General features: G+C 38.8%; 1 protein-coding gene and 1 long non-coding RNA gene across 3 annotated transcripts in view; both read left to right on the top strand.

Moving 5' to 3' along the window:
- The window catches only part of zgc:92140 (uncharacterized protein LOC447854 homolog), a 70,580-nt gene extending 65,625 nt beyond the window's left edge, over positions 1-4,955 (top strand). For both annotated transcript variants that reach the window (XM_062038613.1, XM_062038612.1), the window contains one exon: positions 4,087-4,955. In XM_062038613.1, coding sequence (XP_061894597.1) covers positions 4,087-4,159 — 73 coding nt within the window. In that variant the 3' untranslated portion in view covers positions 4,160-4,955. The remainder of the gene's footprint in view (positions 1-4,086) is intronic.
- A 747-nt stretch (positions 4,956-5,702) lies between these two features.
- Positions 5,703-10,510, top strand: LOC133644565 (uncharacterized). The gene is made up of 3 exons (XR_009824789.1): positions 5,703-6,490; positions 10,012-10,217; positions 10,375-10,510. It is a non-coding gene; the product is annotated as an uncharacterized LOC133644565 (long non-coding RNA).
- Positions 10,511-16,718: the final 6,208 nt, after the last annotated feature.

Genomic DNA, 16,718 nt, shown 5'->3' on the forward strand with positions numbered 1-16,718 from the left:
GAACAACATTTCTCAACGAGCTATTGCAAGGAATTTAGGGATTTCAACATCTACAGTCCGTAATGTCAAAAGGTTCAGAGAATCTGGAGAAATCACTGCACGTAAGCGGCAAGGCCGCAAAACCAACATTGAATGCCCGTGACCTTCGATCCCTCAGGCGGTACTGCATCAAAAACCGACATCAGTGTGTAAAGGATATCACCACTTGGGCTTAGGAACACTTCAGAAAACCACTGTCATTAACTACAGTTCGTCGCTACATCTGTAAGTGCAAGTTAAAGGCCTACTGAAATGTTTTTTTTTAATTTAAACGGGAATAGCAGATCCATTCTATGTGTCATACTTGATCATTTCGCGATATTGCCATATTTTTGCTGAAAGGATTTAGTAGAGAAAATCGACGATAAAGTTCGCAACTTTTGCTCGCTGATAAAAAAAGCCTTGCCTGTACCGGAAGTAGCGTGACGTCACAGGAGCTAGTATTCCTCACAATTCCCCGTTGTTTACAATGGAGCGAGAGAGATTTGGACCGAGAAAGTGACGATTACCCCATTAATTTGAGCGAGGATGAAAGATTCGTAGATGAGGAACGTTACAGTGAAGGACTTGAGAGGCAGTGATGGACGTATCTTTTTTCGCTCTGACCGTAACTTAGGTACAAGCTGGCTCATTGGATTCCACACTCTCTCCTTTTTCTATTGTAGATCACAGATTTGTATTTTAAACCACCTCAGATACTATATCCTCTTGAAAATGAGAGTCGAGAACGCGAAATGGACATTCACAGTGACTGAACATGTAAATACACGATTAATAATATTCAGCTTTGGAAGCTAAAAAAATAGAAGCTAACCTAGCAACGTAGCCAACGTGATAGTATAGCAGTCTCAAATGCAGATAGAAACTAAATTAAAAAAAACCCAGACTGGATGGATAGACAGAAGATCAAAAATACTATTAAACCATGAACATGTAAATACACGATTAATAATATTCAGCTTTTCAAAGCTAAAAAAATAGAAGCTAACCTAGCTACATAGCCAACGTGATAGCATAGCAGTCTCAAATGCAGATAGAAACTAAATTAAAAAAAAACCTGACTGGATGGATAGACAGAAGATCAAAAATACTTTTAAACCATGTACATGTAACTACACGGTTAAAAATTCTCAGCCTGGTAAGGCTTAACTATGCTGTTGCTAACGACGCTAAGGCTAATTAAGCAACTTAGCAACCGGACCTCACAGAACTATGTACTCTCTCCTTTTTCTATTGTGGATCACGGATTTGTATTTTAAACCACCTCGGATACTATGTCCTCTTGAAAATGAGAGTCGAGCACGCGAAATGGACATTTAAAGTGACTTTTATCTCCAAGACAATACATCGGTGACACACTTAGCTACTGAGCTAACGTGATAGCATCGTTCTCAAATGAAGATAGAAACAAAATAAATAAACCCCTGACTGGAAGGATAGACAGAAGACCAACAATACTATTAAACCATGTACATGTAACTACACGGTTAAAAATTCTCAGCCTGGTAAGGCTTAAAAATGCTGTTGCTAACGACGCTAAGGCTAATTTAGCAACTTAGCAACCGGACCTCACAGAACTATGATAAAACATTAGCGCTCCACCTACGCCAGCCAGCCCTCATCTTCCCATCAACAGCCGTGCTCACCTGCGTTCCAGCGATCAACGGCGCGACGAAGGACTTCATCCGTGGGTTTGGCGGCAAGCATCGGCTAGGCGTAGTAAGTAGTCCTTGTTGTGTTGCTGTAAGTATTGTACTTAGCCGCTAAGACACCGATCGATCCCACCTACAACGTTCTTCTTTGCAGCCTCCATTGTTCATTAAACAAATTGCAAAAGATTCATCAACACAGATGTCCAGAATACTGTGGAATTTTGTCGAAGAAAACAAGAGGCTTTTCTATCGGGTCCGATGGGGTCCAACCACTTCCGTTGCTTTTGTGACGTCACGCGCATAAATCATATCCAAAGGAGTTTTTCAACCGGAAGTGTGGCGGGAATTCTAAAATTGCACTTTATAAGTTAACCCGGCCGTATTGGCATGTGTTGCAATGTTAAGATTTCATCATTGATATATAAACTATCAGACTGCGTGGTTGGTAGTAGTGGGTTTCAGTAGGCCTTTAAAACTCTACCATTCAAAGCGAAAGCCATTTATCAACAACACCCAGGAACGCCGCCCGCTCCGCTGGGCCCGATCTCATCTAAGATGGACTGATGCAAAGTAGGAAAGTGTGCAATATACATGTTATAGAATGAATTCAAACTCTCCTCCAGTCAGTTATTGATGATAACTGCCTCCTTGCTTAATAGAAATGGATAAAACAATTCCAAATAATTCACAAAGTCGAAGCCAATGGCACGCTTACTAACGTACAAATACATTGAGTAAATGCACAGTATAATCACATCCTTGAGCTTAAAGTATGCGTCGTATAATATAATCTCTCCTCCCGACAGTTATTACCAATATCTGCCACCTTGCTTAATAGAAATGGATTAAAATTGTCCAAAATATCAACTAAGACAAAGCCGGCGGCATGCTCACTAACACACAAGCACATCTAGGGCCTGATTTACTAACGGTTTGCGTGTACTAAAACACGTGCACACTTGATAGCACACGCAAAGCCGATCTGTTAAACGTGTGCAAAGTGGATTGTGTCTCTTAAGTGAGCAGAATAGGGTGTGCAATTCATTTTGTGTTCATTGAGTGTTTTTAATGGCATTTGTCACATAGAATATATATTATTAAAATATCTCCCATATGAAATAACTTTTTTTGCGTCTTGAGCACATAGATGCATTGCACGACTGCTTCTAAAATGCCCATAATAAGTGGTAGATGTCTCCTGCATGTTTGAAAAGATAGCAAAATGCCACAGGTATGTGGCATTTGTATATATGTATACAAATATATATATATATATATAATATATATATTATAATATATATATATATACATATATATATATATGTATAACAGCATGATAACATGAATGTGCAGTAAATGAGTGTCTCCTTGGTCTCCACGCAAAATCCTCACTTAAATAAGGCGGTCTGCACCACTTTACAATCTTGGTAAATCACACGCAACACGCCCACTAATCGTACGCTTTTTTATAGATTGCATGTGCTGTTTAGCATGTAATGTTTGGATCTTAGTAAGTCAGGCCCCTCGTGTGCAATGTAGATGTATCATGCCCTGTAATCATTCCCCCTGCCAGTTATTAATAACCGTCTTTATGCTCAATAGAAAGAAACCGGACAGCTCAAAATAATCCACAAAGCCCACATTTTGCTTGCTTATGCTCAAGCACATCCATAAGTATGTGTCGTATACTTAATTGGATCTCCCCTCTCGCCAGTTGTTAACAATAACCGCCACGTTGCGTAATAGAAATGAATAACATAATTCCAAATAATCCACCAAGTCAAAATTCAGAGCACGCTCACTCACACACCAGCACTTCGAGTATGCCATTGTAGATGTGTCATGCACTGTAATAATTCCTCTTGCCAGTTATTAATAACCGTTGTCATGCTTCATTGTGTTTATAAAAAATAAACACGACTCAAAATAATCCAAAATTCTGATTGATACTACTTCAAAATACAAAATCATGACAAAGAAAAACGATAGTCCCTTGTGTACATGTCATATCATCAATGTAGATTACTGCCAGTTAATTATGATAATTGCCACCGGGCAGAATAGAAATAAACAAACCTAAAATAACCTTATTAAGGCAAAGCCATCTGGTGCAGGACGTGGTCATATAATCAAAAAGGATAGATTCTCCCGCCAGTTATTGATGACAACCGCCACCTCGCATAACAGAAATGAACAAAAAGACTCACTAAGTCAAAGCCCACCATACAGTCGCTCATATACACACTGAAAGGAGGCGGGGGTGGGGGGAAGCCAGCCGTGTTTCACTTTAGAGGCGTTTTTTATTTATTTGTAGTGATTAATGAAGACAATTAGAGAGTATTATGTGGAAAGTAAAATATAAAAATATAACAATTTCTTTTTTAATTGTTTCCAGGGGAGAGACTACTGCTCGGAAGAAGACGACGGGACATAGCACAGCGGCCCCCCCTAGAGATGACACCAACTGAGACCCTCACAAAGTGTGTGTGTGTGTGTGTGTGTGTGTGTGTGTGTGTGTGTGTGTGTGTGTGTGTGTGTGTGTGTGTGTGTGTGTGTCTGTGTGTGTGAGAGAGAGAGTTGAGTCAGTGTTTTAGCAGTGGGGGCGTGCATGTGCAGGGTTTTCCGATCATCAAGCGGCAAAGATAGTATTTTATCAAGAGTATAAATGCGAGAATGAGACAAAAAGACACTTTCTTCAGAGACTGTAGCCCCGCCCCTTGCACACCTGGCCCCTCCTACACAAACGGAGAGAGAAGGTTCCAAGACCAATGGTGTGTCCCTTTCCACCAATTACCAACAAGCAACCCCAAATATGGGTGCCGACCTAGGACTAAGGCGTCATGTGACGCCACATTGGGACTCCTTTTAGGGAGCAAGGCCAAAGGCGTGGAAGAGGGAACATTTTGTGATATATATTTTTTTTCAAGTCAGGTGGTCTACAACCTTTTTTTTTGTTTTTTATCCCAATGTCATTTTGTTCTCCTCATCAGCATCATGCAGTGTCTCATCCTTTTTCATTTCACCAGCAGACATTCATTCCGTCAACTTCACTCTGTTTTTATTGTTATTTTATTGCACACACACACCAACACTCGGGCACTGTAGCAACAAATGAAGCTGAGAGCTCAAGCGGGTTGGAGGATGCTGGGCGTTGCCATGGAAACGACGACCTGATCAGAATGTTTTTGACATGTTTACTGGAGACTTCCTGTTGTATTATTTGGATACTTTTTTTCTATTAAAATAAAAACGGCAAAGCTCTTAGACCGCAGTGCGTGCGTGTGTGTGTGTGTGTGTGCGCGCGCGTGTGTGCACAGTGCTGACTAATAGAGTGCCGTCATGCTGGCACCCAGAGGAGTGTGGCGTCAGGTACCAGAAGCCATGCAGTCATTCTGAGAATAGCCAACAGTATCAGCGCCAACAATGATACTGTAGCTACAATAGTCGAAGGTCAAAAAAGCTTATTTAAAAAAAAAGAATAAACATGATCTGAAAACTTGCTATAGCCAGGGGTGTCAAACGTAAGGCCCGCGGGTCTGATACAGGTTTTATTCCGGCTCGCGGCCTGCAAGATCAGTCTGCTCAATACAAAAATGAGCTGTATTTTTTAAATGAAAGAAACTGCTGTTCTAAATGTGTCCACTGGATGTCGCAATAGCAATTCAAGTGTAACCCACGTCACACATGACATTGTTTAAAGATGACATGTCAGCTGCCTTAAAGCGCCCTCTGGACTGGCTGCCGCTACTCCATTAGGCGCAGGTGCAAGCAATCAGCTGTTGTGGCTGGCAGCAGATGGCGGCAGTATCGACGCACAATACTTTCTTTCATTGTAGGTTATCCACTCGACGGTAAAATAACGAAACAGTAAGATGCAAAGACTTAAGTCAACTTGACCATCATCTTTGTATTTAGAGTTCCATGCAGCGCTTGCAATTGGTTGAATGCACGATGCGCACCCTGATCTCCATTGTAAAAATGTGTGTTTCTATATTTGTCGTTTTATTTTGATTTATACTTAAATCTGCCATGTTCACATTGTTTAAGTTTGTAGTTATGTTACCTTGATTTCAGCTAAGGTGTCATCTTAAAAACTGTTTTGTTTGTATTGTAATATTTCAATGATGGAAAATGAATATGTTGTGGTGTGCAGATTTCACCAATGCGGCAAATTAGGAAAACACTCAAATGCTTTTCCAAACATTTTTAATGAACTGCCAACACGAGAATGCTCAACAGGAAGTACTTAAAGTTTAATGGCTTTGTAAAAACACTGAGACAAAGTCTAAGTTCATTGTGTTCATGGTGTTTTGAAACTGAAACACATTTTTTCCTCAGAAATTTGAACACATTTCTAATGTGTGCATTTTCAGAATGTGCTTGTTCTGTTTTTAGTCAAGTAAGACAGAAAACAATCTGAAGTTGTCTTCATATTTTTAAGTTATTATGCCATGATTTTACCAGTCTGGCCCGCGTGGGAATAGATTTTACTCCATGCGGCCCCTGAGCTAAAATGAGTTTGACACCCCTGTGCTGTACTGTAGCTCAAGGTGTTCATCTTACAGATCCAGCAGACAAGCAAAAAGGTAAATAGTCAAAAGTAATGACGGGTCAAACACTGAAGCAGATGCATTATGAAACACTAGGAGTGATACTGTGACCTTCAAAGCCTTAATGTGTGTGTCAGGTTTAAGACTAGCAGCATGTGGCGGATACAACTGCTGTCCTTTTGAATGTGAAGAATTCGGAGGAGTATCGTGTCGGCATCAGGATTTGTTGCCGTCTTGGATCTTAATAAGGTAAATGTTATTTTCTTGTTTTATTTGTCTTAGTAAGCTGACTTGCACATTACTTTCTGCACACCTATTCACTAAAAACAAACATGACAGTTCCAGAAATAACAAGAACAGAGTGGATGAGGAAAATGGTGACAGACGCAAAAATATTGCCATTCCATATGTATCATGTCTATCTTAACCAACACAACATCCCAGCACACTTCAAACCAGGCAACACCCTGAGACAGAGACCGGTGCATCCTAAAGACCGGACACCCCTCACCCACAAAAACAATCTGGTGTATGCTATCCAGTGTAATGATGAATGCACCGATTCATATATTGGGGAAACAAAACAACCACGAAGCCGACGCATAGACGGACAAACTCTTCAGGCTCCAAGACTCAGCTGTCTACCTGCACCTCAGGGACAAACAGCACTCCTTTGAGAACAAACATTGTATAGATTCTGGACAGGGAGGATGAATTGTACGAAAGAGGAGTGAGGGAAGCCATCTTTGTCAAGGTTGAAAAACCATCCCTGAACAGAAGAGGTAGTCTGCGACACCACCTGTCTCCCACATACAACACTGTCCTTTCAACCATTCCTAAAAGACTCTGCAATTTGGCATCCAACAAATAACGAATTAGAAACATTCTGCTCACAGAAGGTGACCATAATGCCATTTGTGCCATTTGTTTACAACTGAGTGGAATGCTAACGTGGGGGATTCCATCTATTTTGGACTGGTAGTAGCAGATCCACAGCAACAATACCTCAATGCTAACAAGGGGGAATTACACTTCAACGACTGTCGTTGGCTTTGACAGTAGGATTGCTTGTTTGCATCAAAACAGTTGTTTTTCTCACTACAATAGGACGAAACCATCCTTGCCCAGGCACACCCTCCTGGTTTTGGAGTATAAATATTTGGGGTTTTGGCACCAGCCACTAGATTAGATCTGACCAGTCTGAGTCTAAGACTAGATCTGACCAATCTAAGTCTAAGACTAGATCTGACCAGTCTGAGTCTAAGACTAGATCTGACCAATCTAAGTCTAAGACTAGATCTGACCAATCTAAGTCTAATACTAGATCTGACCAATCTAAATCTAAGACTAGATCTGACCAATCTAAGTCTAAGACTAGATCTGACCAATCTACGTCTAAGAATCAATCTGACCAATATAAGTCTAAGAATCGATGTGACCAATCTAAGTCCAAGACTCAATCTGACCAATCTAAGTCCAAGACTCGATCTGACCAATCTCAGTCCAAGGCTCGATCTGACCAATCTAAGTCCAAGACTCGATCTGACCAATCTCAGTCCAAGACTCGATCTGACCAATGTAAATCCAAGGCTCGATCTGACCAATCTAAGTCCAAGGCTCGATCTGACCAATCTAAGTCTAAAACTAGATCTGACCAATCTAAGTCAAAAACTAGATCTGACCAATCTAAGTCCAAGACTAGATCTGACCAATCTAAGTCTATGACTAGCTCTGACCAATCTTAAGTCCAAGACTAGATCTGACCAACCTAAGTCTAAGACTAGCTCTGACCAATCTAAGTCTAAGACTAGATCTAACCAATTTAAAACTAGGTCTGACCAATCTAAGTCCAAGACTAGATCTGACCAATTTAAGTCCAAGACTAGATCTGACCAATCTAAGTCCAAGGCTAGATCTGACCAATCTAAGTCCAAGGCTAGCTCTGACCAATCTAAGTCTAAGACTAGCTCTGACCAATCTAAGTCCAAGACTAGCTCTGACCAATCTAAGTCCAAGACTAGCTCTGACCAATCTAAGTCCAAGACTAGATCTGACCAATCTAAGTCTAAGACTAGCTCTGACCAATCTAAGTCTAAGACTAGATCTAACCAATTTAAAACTAGATCTGACCAATCTAAGTCCAAGACTAGATCTGACCAATTTAAGTCCAAGGCTACATCTGACCAATCTAAGTCTAAGACTAGCTCTGACCAATCTAAGTCTAAGACTAGCTCTGACCAATCTAAGTCTAAGACTAGCTCTGACCAATCTAAGTCCAAGACTCGATCTGACCAATCTCAGTCCAAGACTCGATCTGACCAATCTCAGTCCAAGACTCGATCTGACCAATGTAAATCCAAGGCTCGATCTGACCAATCTAAGTCCAAGGCTCGATCTGACCAATCTAAGTCTAAAACTAGATCTGACCAATCTAAGTCTAAAACTAGATCTGACCAATCTAAGTCCAAGACTAGATCTGACCAATCTAAGTCTATGACTAGCTCTGACCAATCTTAAGTCCAAGACTAGATATGACCAATCTAAGTCTAAGACTAGCTCTGACCAATCTAAGTCTAAGACTAGATCTAACCAATTTAAAACTAGATCTGACCAATCTAAGTCCAAGACTAGATCTGACCAATTTAAGTCCAAGGCTACATCTGACCAATCTAAGTCCAAGGCTAGATCTGACCAATCTAAGTCTAAGACTAGCTCTGACCAATCTAAGTCTAAGACTAGCTCTGACCAATCTAAGTCTAAGACTAGCTCTGACCAATCTAAGTCCAAGACTAGCTCTGACCAATCTAAGTCCAAGACTAGATCTGACCAATCTAAGTCCAAGACTATATCTGCCCAATCTAAGTCTAAGACTAGCTCTGACCAATCTAAGTCTAAGACTAGATCTAACCAATTTAAAACTAGGTCTGACCAATCTAAGTCCAAGGCTAGATCCGACCAATCTAAGTCCAAGGCTAGATCTGCCCAATCTAAGTCCAAGACTAGATCTGCCCAATCTAAGTCCAAGACTAGATCTGACCAATCTAAGTCTAAGACTAGATCTGCCCAATCTAAGTCCAAGACTAGATCTGACCAATCTAAGTCTAAGACTAACTCTGACCAATCTAAGTCTAAGACTAAATCTAACCAATTTAAAACTAGGTCTGACCAATCTAAGTCCAAGACTAGATCTGACCAATTTAAGTCCAAGGCAAGATCTGACCAATCTAAGTCCAAGGCTAGATCTGACCAATCTAAGTCCAAGACTAGATCTGCCCAATCTAAGTCTAAGACTAGCTCTGACCAATCTAAGTCTAAAACTAGCTCTGACCAATCTAAGCGTAAGACTAGATCTGACCAATTTAAAACTAGATCTGACTAATCAAAGTCTATGAGCATGAACAGATGAAGTCTACTCAAATGAGAGGCAAAACGTCTTCCAAGACCAAGCAAACAGTCCATAGTTGTGCTCGATTAAACGCCCTGAGATGACTAAAAATGAAACAGTTTCTGACTACCTCAATTAATTTTCTTGATTCTTTCCTCAAAACTAGAAAGTTGCCATCTGAAATGACTTCAGTTTTTGTGTCATGTCTGTAATCTAATTTTTTTTCCTACAAAATTAAACTGAATGAACCTCCTTCAAGTCTGATTTCATTGTGTTTTGGGTTGTAATAATACATCAGTAATATTGAAAACCAATTTAAAAAATGGAGGTTTCTTGAGTGGGACAGCCTGACCCTGCAACTGATTTGTCATTTTTTTTCCCCAAGACTGTGCCTGTGAAGCCCAGAAATAGATGACCAAGTCCATGCATGCACTCATTGCCCACTCGGATGACGACTCAAGTGGGACTTTAACTATCATGGCTCCACTTCCAGGCCTGCTTCTGGACCTCCATTGCAGCTCCACGCACGCTAGCACCACCACGTCTTCATGCCCACACTGCATGTTCCTGCAGGCTGCCTCTTTCTCATTAGTACGTAAAGCCTCTTGCATGCAATAGTGTGGATTACACACGCGTGGGAAGGACACAATTACACGCATTTGCATTCATGCTGCACCCACCCGTGTGATGACCTACTTACTTTCATTGTCAACTAATTATTCTTACACTTTATTTATGCATCTTGCAGCTCCTTAACTCCCCGTGGCGCAAAGAGCACATATTGCTGATTGACCAGATCGCTGACTCATGAGGCAAAGCTGCCTGCTGGAATAAGTCCAGTTGCTACTGAGGAGGCCTTGAACGCACCATCATGACGTCATGACCGTCTTAATCATCTCCTCTCCTCTCAAGAGGATTCACTTCACTCTGTCTAGACCGTGTGTGTGTGTGTGTGTGTGTGTGTGTGTGTGTGTGTGTGTGTGTGTGTGTGTGTGTGTGTGTGTGTGTGTGTGTGTGTGTGTGTGTGTGTGTGTGTGTGTGTGTGTGTGTGTGTGTGTGTGTGTGAAGGAGAGTCAAGACTGAGACAACAGTGCCCTCTGCTGGTCAAATCTATTCATTCTGCAGAGATGAATTGCATTCCTTCATCAACTTGACAGAGGTGAGGTGGGAATCACACACACACACGCATTTTTGTATTTGTTACCTTCTTAAGACCTGCGAAAAATGCCTACCTCCTTAGGACTACCCTTTCTAGATATATAAATAATTGTATTTACAACATTAATAATATATACATACTATGCAAATAATAAAAAAAAAGCTTGTTGTGAAAAATGAGTTGGAATTTCACAAGAAAAAGGTCACAGTTTCACAAGGAAAATGTAGAATTTTGGCAGTATTATAATAAAAGTCGTCATTTTACTCAAAATGTTACGAGAAAAACGGAACATTTAAGTAATACGATGATAAAAGTTGGAATTTTACTCAATTACAGTCGCGGTTTTACAAGAAAAGCTTAACATTTTGGCAATTTTATGAAAAGTCGTAATTTTACTCAAAAGTCACAATTTTATAAGAAAACTTTTAAATTTTGGCAACATGATGATAATCAGAATTTTACTTGGCAAAATTATGAACATTTTGCTCCAAAATGTCACTGTTACAAGAACAACAACAACAATTGGCAATATTGTGATAAAAGTCAGAATTTTATATGACAAATGTCACCATTTTGAATTTACATGAAAAAAGAAATAATTTTACATGAAAATATTGCAATATTGCAGGAACAGAAAGAATATGAGAAATTGTTCCCAATTTTTTAAGAAAGAAGTCGACACATTGTGAGAAAAAGACTGCTTTTAGTTTATTTATTTTTTTGGTTGAATTTATTGTTTGTAGTTGATTTTTAATCTTCATTATTTCCATCCATCCATTTTCTACCGCTTGTCCCTTTTGGGGTTATTTACTTCTGGTTATTACAGTATGTCTCTATATACATTTATTTTATTTTTTTAATTTTTATTTTGGCCAAAGGGAGCACATTTCAATTTCTTACACACACTTGTTATTACATATGTTAGCCAGAGGGGGAGCACTTTTAAAACCGACACACAGTCAATTTAAAAAATCCCTCCTTTTTGGGACCACCCTCATTTTGATAGATTTCACCACCAGCGGTGCAAATGAGGTCTCTATTTTTTGTTTTTTGTAATGTGCTTAAGGCCGATGACAAACGAGTCACGGACCACAGATGGCCCCTGGGCCGCACTTTGGGCAACCCAGCTGTAGAAGCTAACTCTTAATGGCCACTATTGTCTGGATATAAAAGTAAGTTTGTTTTTTTTTTAAATTACAACAATTGAACATAACAGTTTTATTATATACAATTACACATTTTATACAAATATATTTTAAAAATATTGTAAAAAACAACAACTTTATTAACAAAGTGTTTTCATTAAACTATTACAACAATTCAATATAATAGTATATTCATACGAAAATACATATTTTATACTATTATTTTAAAAAATATTGTAAAAAATAGAACTTTACTCACATAAAAGTGTTTTTTAAAACTAATATTACAATTGAATATAACATTTTCTTCCCTACGAAGTATATATGTTATACTAAACAATATGTTCAAAATTATTGTAAAAATACATCTTTATTCACATACAATTATTATTTTTTAATCTATGACAACAATGAAATATAGTTTTTTTCATTTAAAAGTACAATTTCATTTTATTTTTTTATTTTTACTATTACTTAAAATTATTATTTTAAATTAAAAAAAACTTATATACAAAAATTCAACTTTATTTACAAAAAAGGTCGTTTTTAAACTAATATTATACTTGACATGTTTTGGTATAAAAGTACTTAATGCTAGTATTCTGAAAAGAAAATATTGTAAAAAAAAACAACTTTGTTCCCATAGAAGTAAGTTTTTAAACTAATATTATAATTGAAAATAAAACGTTTAAAAAACAAACAAAAAACATTTTTTTAACAATATTTAATAATTAAAATTACAACTTAATTCACAAAAGTCTGTATTTTAAAACTATTGCACCAGTTGAATATAACAGTATTTTCATATAAAACTACATATTATTTACTAAAATACAACGTTATTCAAATAAAAGAACGTTTTCTAATTAATAATCTAATTGAATAAACAATTTTTGCACAAAAAGAGATATGTTACTTGGTGTAAAAATACAATTGTATTTACAGAAAAGCATGTTTTTTCAAACTAATATTACAATTGACTATAACAATTTTTTTATATAGATGTACAGATTTTATACTAATATTTAGAAAAATATTGCAAAAGTACAACTTAATTCATATAAAAGTATATTTTTTAAATTAATATAATTATTCATTAAAACTTAATTTATATAAAAATACATATGTTTTTAATCATATTTTAAAAGCTTTATTCACATAAAATTATTTTTCTTTAACTAATATTACAGTTGATGGCTGGATCTTGCCAATGCGTACAGTTTTATACCTCATAAACTTGTTAAGTTTACCCTATGACGACATCATGTTCCCAGAAAAAGTCACAGACTTTATCCGGGATTATTATAACAATTACCGACCAAGAGTTAGGACTGGGTCAAGGTACATCGCCCAGGGCCTAAATCTAGCCAGGACCGCCTCTGTACAGTACAGTAGAGTAGTGTTACGTACATTAGTGACTAAACTGGCTGCGATGACACAGTTTGACCACTAGAGAGCAGCATGCACTATGTCTATATGTACACATGACGAGCCTGTGTCGAATCAAGACTACACTTATAAATCACAACTTAAACCAGGACTTTGTTCATTCATTCAATTATTCATTTTTGTATTTATCCATTCATTTATTTATGAATTTATTCATACATGTATTTATCCATTCTTTTGTCTTCCAAATTAAGCACAATAAACGTTTGACACCTCTTCTCTATGTATTGTACTTGTATTTTAAATTGTTTATTATTATGGAATTTCAATACTGTTGTGTATTTTCAATCCTGTGTCATTTAAATGTGGATGTTAGATGCACCATAAAAGGACTACAGATGGAAATGATCATGGTGCTAATCTGGTGCAGCCATCTTCTTAATGTAACTGCACATTGTCCTTCAAATAAACAAATACAAACAAATAGGAGATGGTCTGCCTATAATCTGCTTCAAACTAGTTTTTACACTTAAATTCCTGTGAGTGTAATTGAGAAATGACACTCTGTCCGTCATCCGCAGAAGACAAACTGCTGCATGTCGACCGGCGACCAAAATTACAAAGCAGACGTGCCGCTCAGACCATGAAAATGTGCCCCTGGCCAGCAGGGTGAGGCTCTTCTGCTGTCAAATTTAGAGGGAATTTTAGGTGGCGAGCTAACGCGTTAATATTTGCATGCATGCCATGACCTCCGACCTCTGGATTAGACAGCCACGTGCACGTTTTTTTTAAACGACATTCATCCATTCGGCCTTCGGCACATTTTTGGAATTGTTTGACTGTCGGAGGCAGTCTCCTAGGTGGTGACTAAGAGCGCCCAGCAACATGGCACAGAAGGCTCATGACCTCAGCAAGGAGGAGAAACATTATCCTCACTACAGCACACATCCCTGCTCAAATAAACAAAGACCTGTCTTGCACTTTTTGTCTGCATCTTCCATCTGTCATTAAAAAACACAAAGGTTACTGAAGGGTCACCACAGTCGCTTCTTGCACAGTGGTCAAAATGACAGGATGCATTCATACTGTACATACATTCATACATACAAACCCCGTTTCCATATGAGTTGGGAAATTGTGTTAGATGTAAATATAAACGGAATACAATGATTTGCAAATCATTTTCAACCCATATTCAGTTGAATATGCTACAAAGACAACATATTTGATGTTCAAACTGATCAACTTTTTTTTTGTGCAAATAATCATTAAACTTTAGAATTTGATGGCAGCAACACGTGACAAAGAAGTTGGGAAAGGTGGCAATAAATACTGATAAAGTTGAGGAATGCTCATCAAACACTTATTTGGAACATCCCACAGGTGAACAGGCAAATTGGGAACAGGTGGGTGCCATGATTGGGTATAAAAGTAGATTCCATGAAATGCTCAGTCATTCACAAACAAAGATGGGGCGAGGGTCACCACTTTGTCAACAAATGCGTGAGCAAATTGTTGAACAGTTGAAGAAAAACCTTTCTCAACCAGCTATTGCAAGGAATTTAGGGATTTCACCATCTACGGTCCGTAATATCATCAAAGGGTTCAGAGAATCTGGAGAAATCACTGCACGTAAGCAGCTAAGCCCGTGACCTTCGATCCCTCAGGCTGCACTGCATAAACAAGCGACATCAGTGTGTAAAGGATATCACCACATGGGCTCAGGAACACTTAACTGTCAGTAACTACAGTTGGTCGCTACATCTGTAAGTGCAAGTTAAAACTCTCCTATGCAAGGCGAAAACCGTTTATCAACAACACCCAGAAACGCCGTCGGCTTCGCTGGGCCCGAGCTCATCTAAGATGGACTGATGCAAAGTGGAAAAGTGTTCTGTGGTCTGACGAGTCCACATTTCAAATTGTTTTTGGAAACTGTGGGCGTCGTGTCCTCCGGACCAAAGAGGAAAAGAACCATCCGGATTCTTATAGGCGCAAAGTTGAAAAGACAGCATCCGTGATGGTATGGGGGTGTATTAGTGCCCAAGACATGGGTAACTTACACATCTGTGAAGGCGCCATTAATGCTGAAAGGTACATACAGGTTTTGGAGCAACATATGTTGCCATCCAAGCAACGTTACCATGGACGCCCCTGCTTATTTCAGCAAGACAATGCCAAGCCACGTGTTACATCAATGTGGCTTCATAGTAAAAGAGTGCGGGTACTAGACTGGCCTGCCTGTAGTCCAGACCTGTCTCCCATTGAAAATGTGTGGCGCATTATGAAGCCTAAAATACCACAACGGAGACCCCCGGACTGTTGAACAACTTAAGCTGTACATCAAGCAAGAATGGGAAAGAATTCCACCTTAGAAGCTTAAAAAATGTGTCTCCTCAGTTCCCAAACGTTTACTGAGTGTTGTTAAAAGGAAAAGCCATGTAAAACAGTGGTGAACATGCCCTTTCCCAACTACTTTGGCACGTGTTGCAGCAATGAAATTCTAAGTTAATTATTATTTGCAAAAAAAAAATAAAGTTTATGAGTTTGAACATCAAATATCTTGTCTTTGTAGTGCATTCAATTGAATATGGGTTGAAAAGGACTTGCAAATCATTGTATTTCGTTTATATTTACATCCAACACAATTTCACAACTCATATGGAAACGGGGTTTGTAAGTCATCCCAAAGGTGTTCTACCGGGTTCAGGTCATGACTCTGTGCAGGCCAGTCAAGTTCATCCACACCAGACTCTGTCATCCATGTGTTTATGGACCTTGCTTTGCACAGTCATGTTGGAAGAGGAAGGGCCAAACTGTTCCCACAATTTTGGGAGCATGGAATTGTCCAAAATGTTTTGGTATCCTGGATCATTCAAAGTTCCTTTCACTGGAACTAAAAGGCCAAGCCCAACTCCTGAAAAACAACCCCTCTCCCCTCTCTGTCAGTTTACGTGGCCTACCACTTGGTGGCTGAGTTGCTGTTGTTCCCAAACTCTTCACTTTTCTTATAATAAAGTCAACAGTTGACTTTGGAATATTTAGGAGCGAGGAAATTTCACAACTGGATTAGTTCCACAGGTGGCATCCTATGACAGTTCCACGCTGGAAATCACTGAGAGCGGCCCATTCTTTCACAGATGTTTGTAGAAACAGTCTCCATGCATAAGTGCTTGATTTTATACACCTGTGGCCGGGCCAAGTGATTAGGACACCTGATTCTCATTATTTGGATGTGTGGCCAAATACTTTTGGCAATATAGTTGTATATACTCCCAGCGTGCATATAACAAATTGATGGAGGTTTTTCGGATGTTTAGCTGACTTTTGCGAGCGTTTATTTACGGGTTAGAATGCGGGAGAAAAGAAAAACATACCTGTTCTTGTTGGATTGTAAATGAT

Source organism: Entelurus aequoreus, linkage group LG27, assembly GCF_033978785.1.
Source record: "Entelurus aequoreus isolate RoL-2023_Sb linkage group LG27, RoL_Eaeq_v1.1, whole genome shotgun sequence".
Lineage (NCBI taxonomy): Eukaryota > Metazoa > Chordata > Actinopteri > Syngnathiformes > Syngnathidae > Entelurus > Entelurus aequoreus.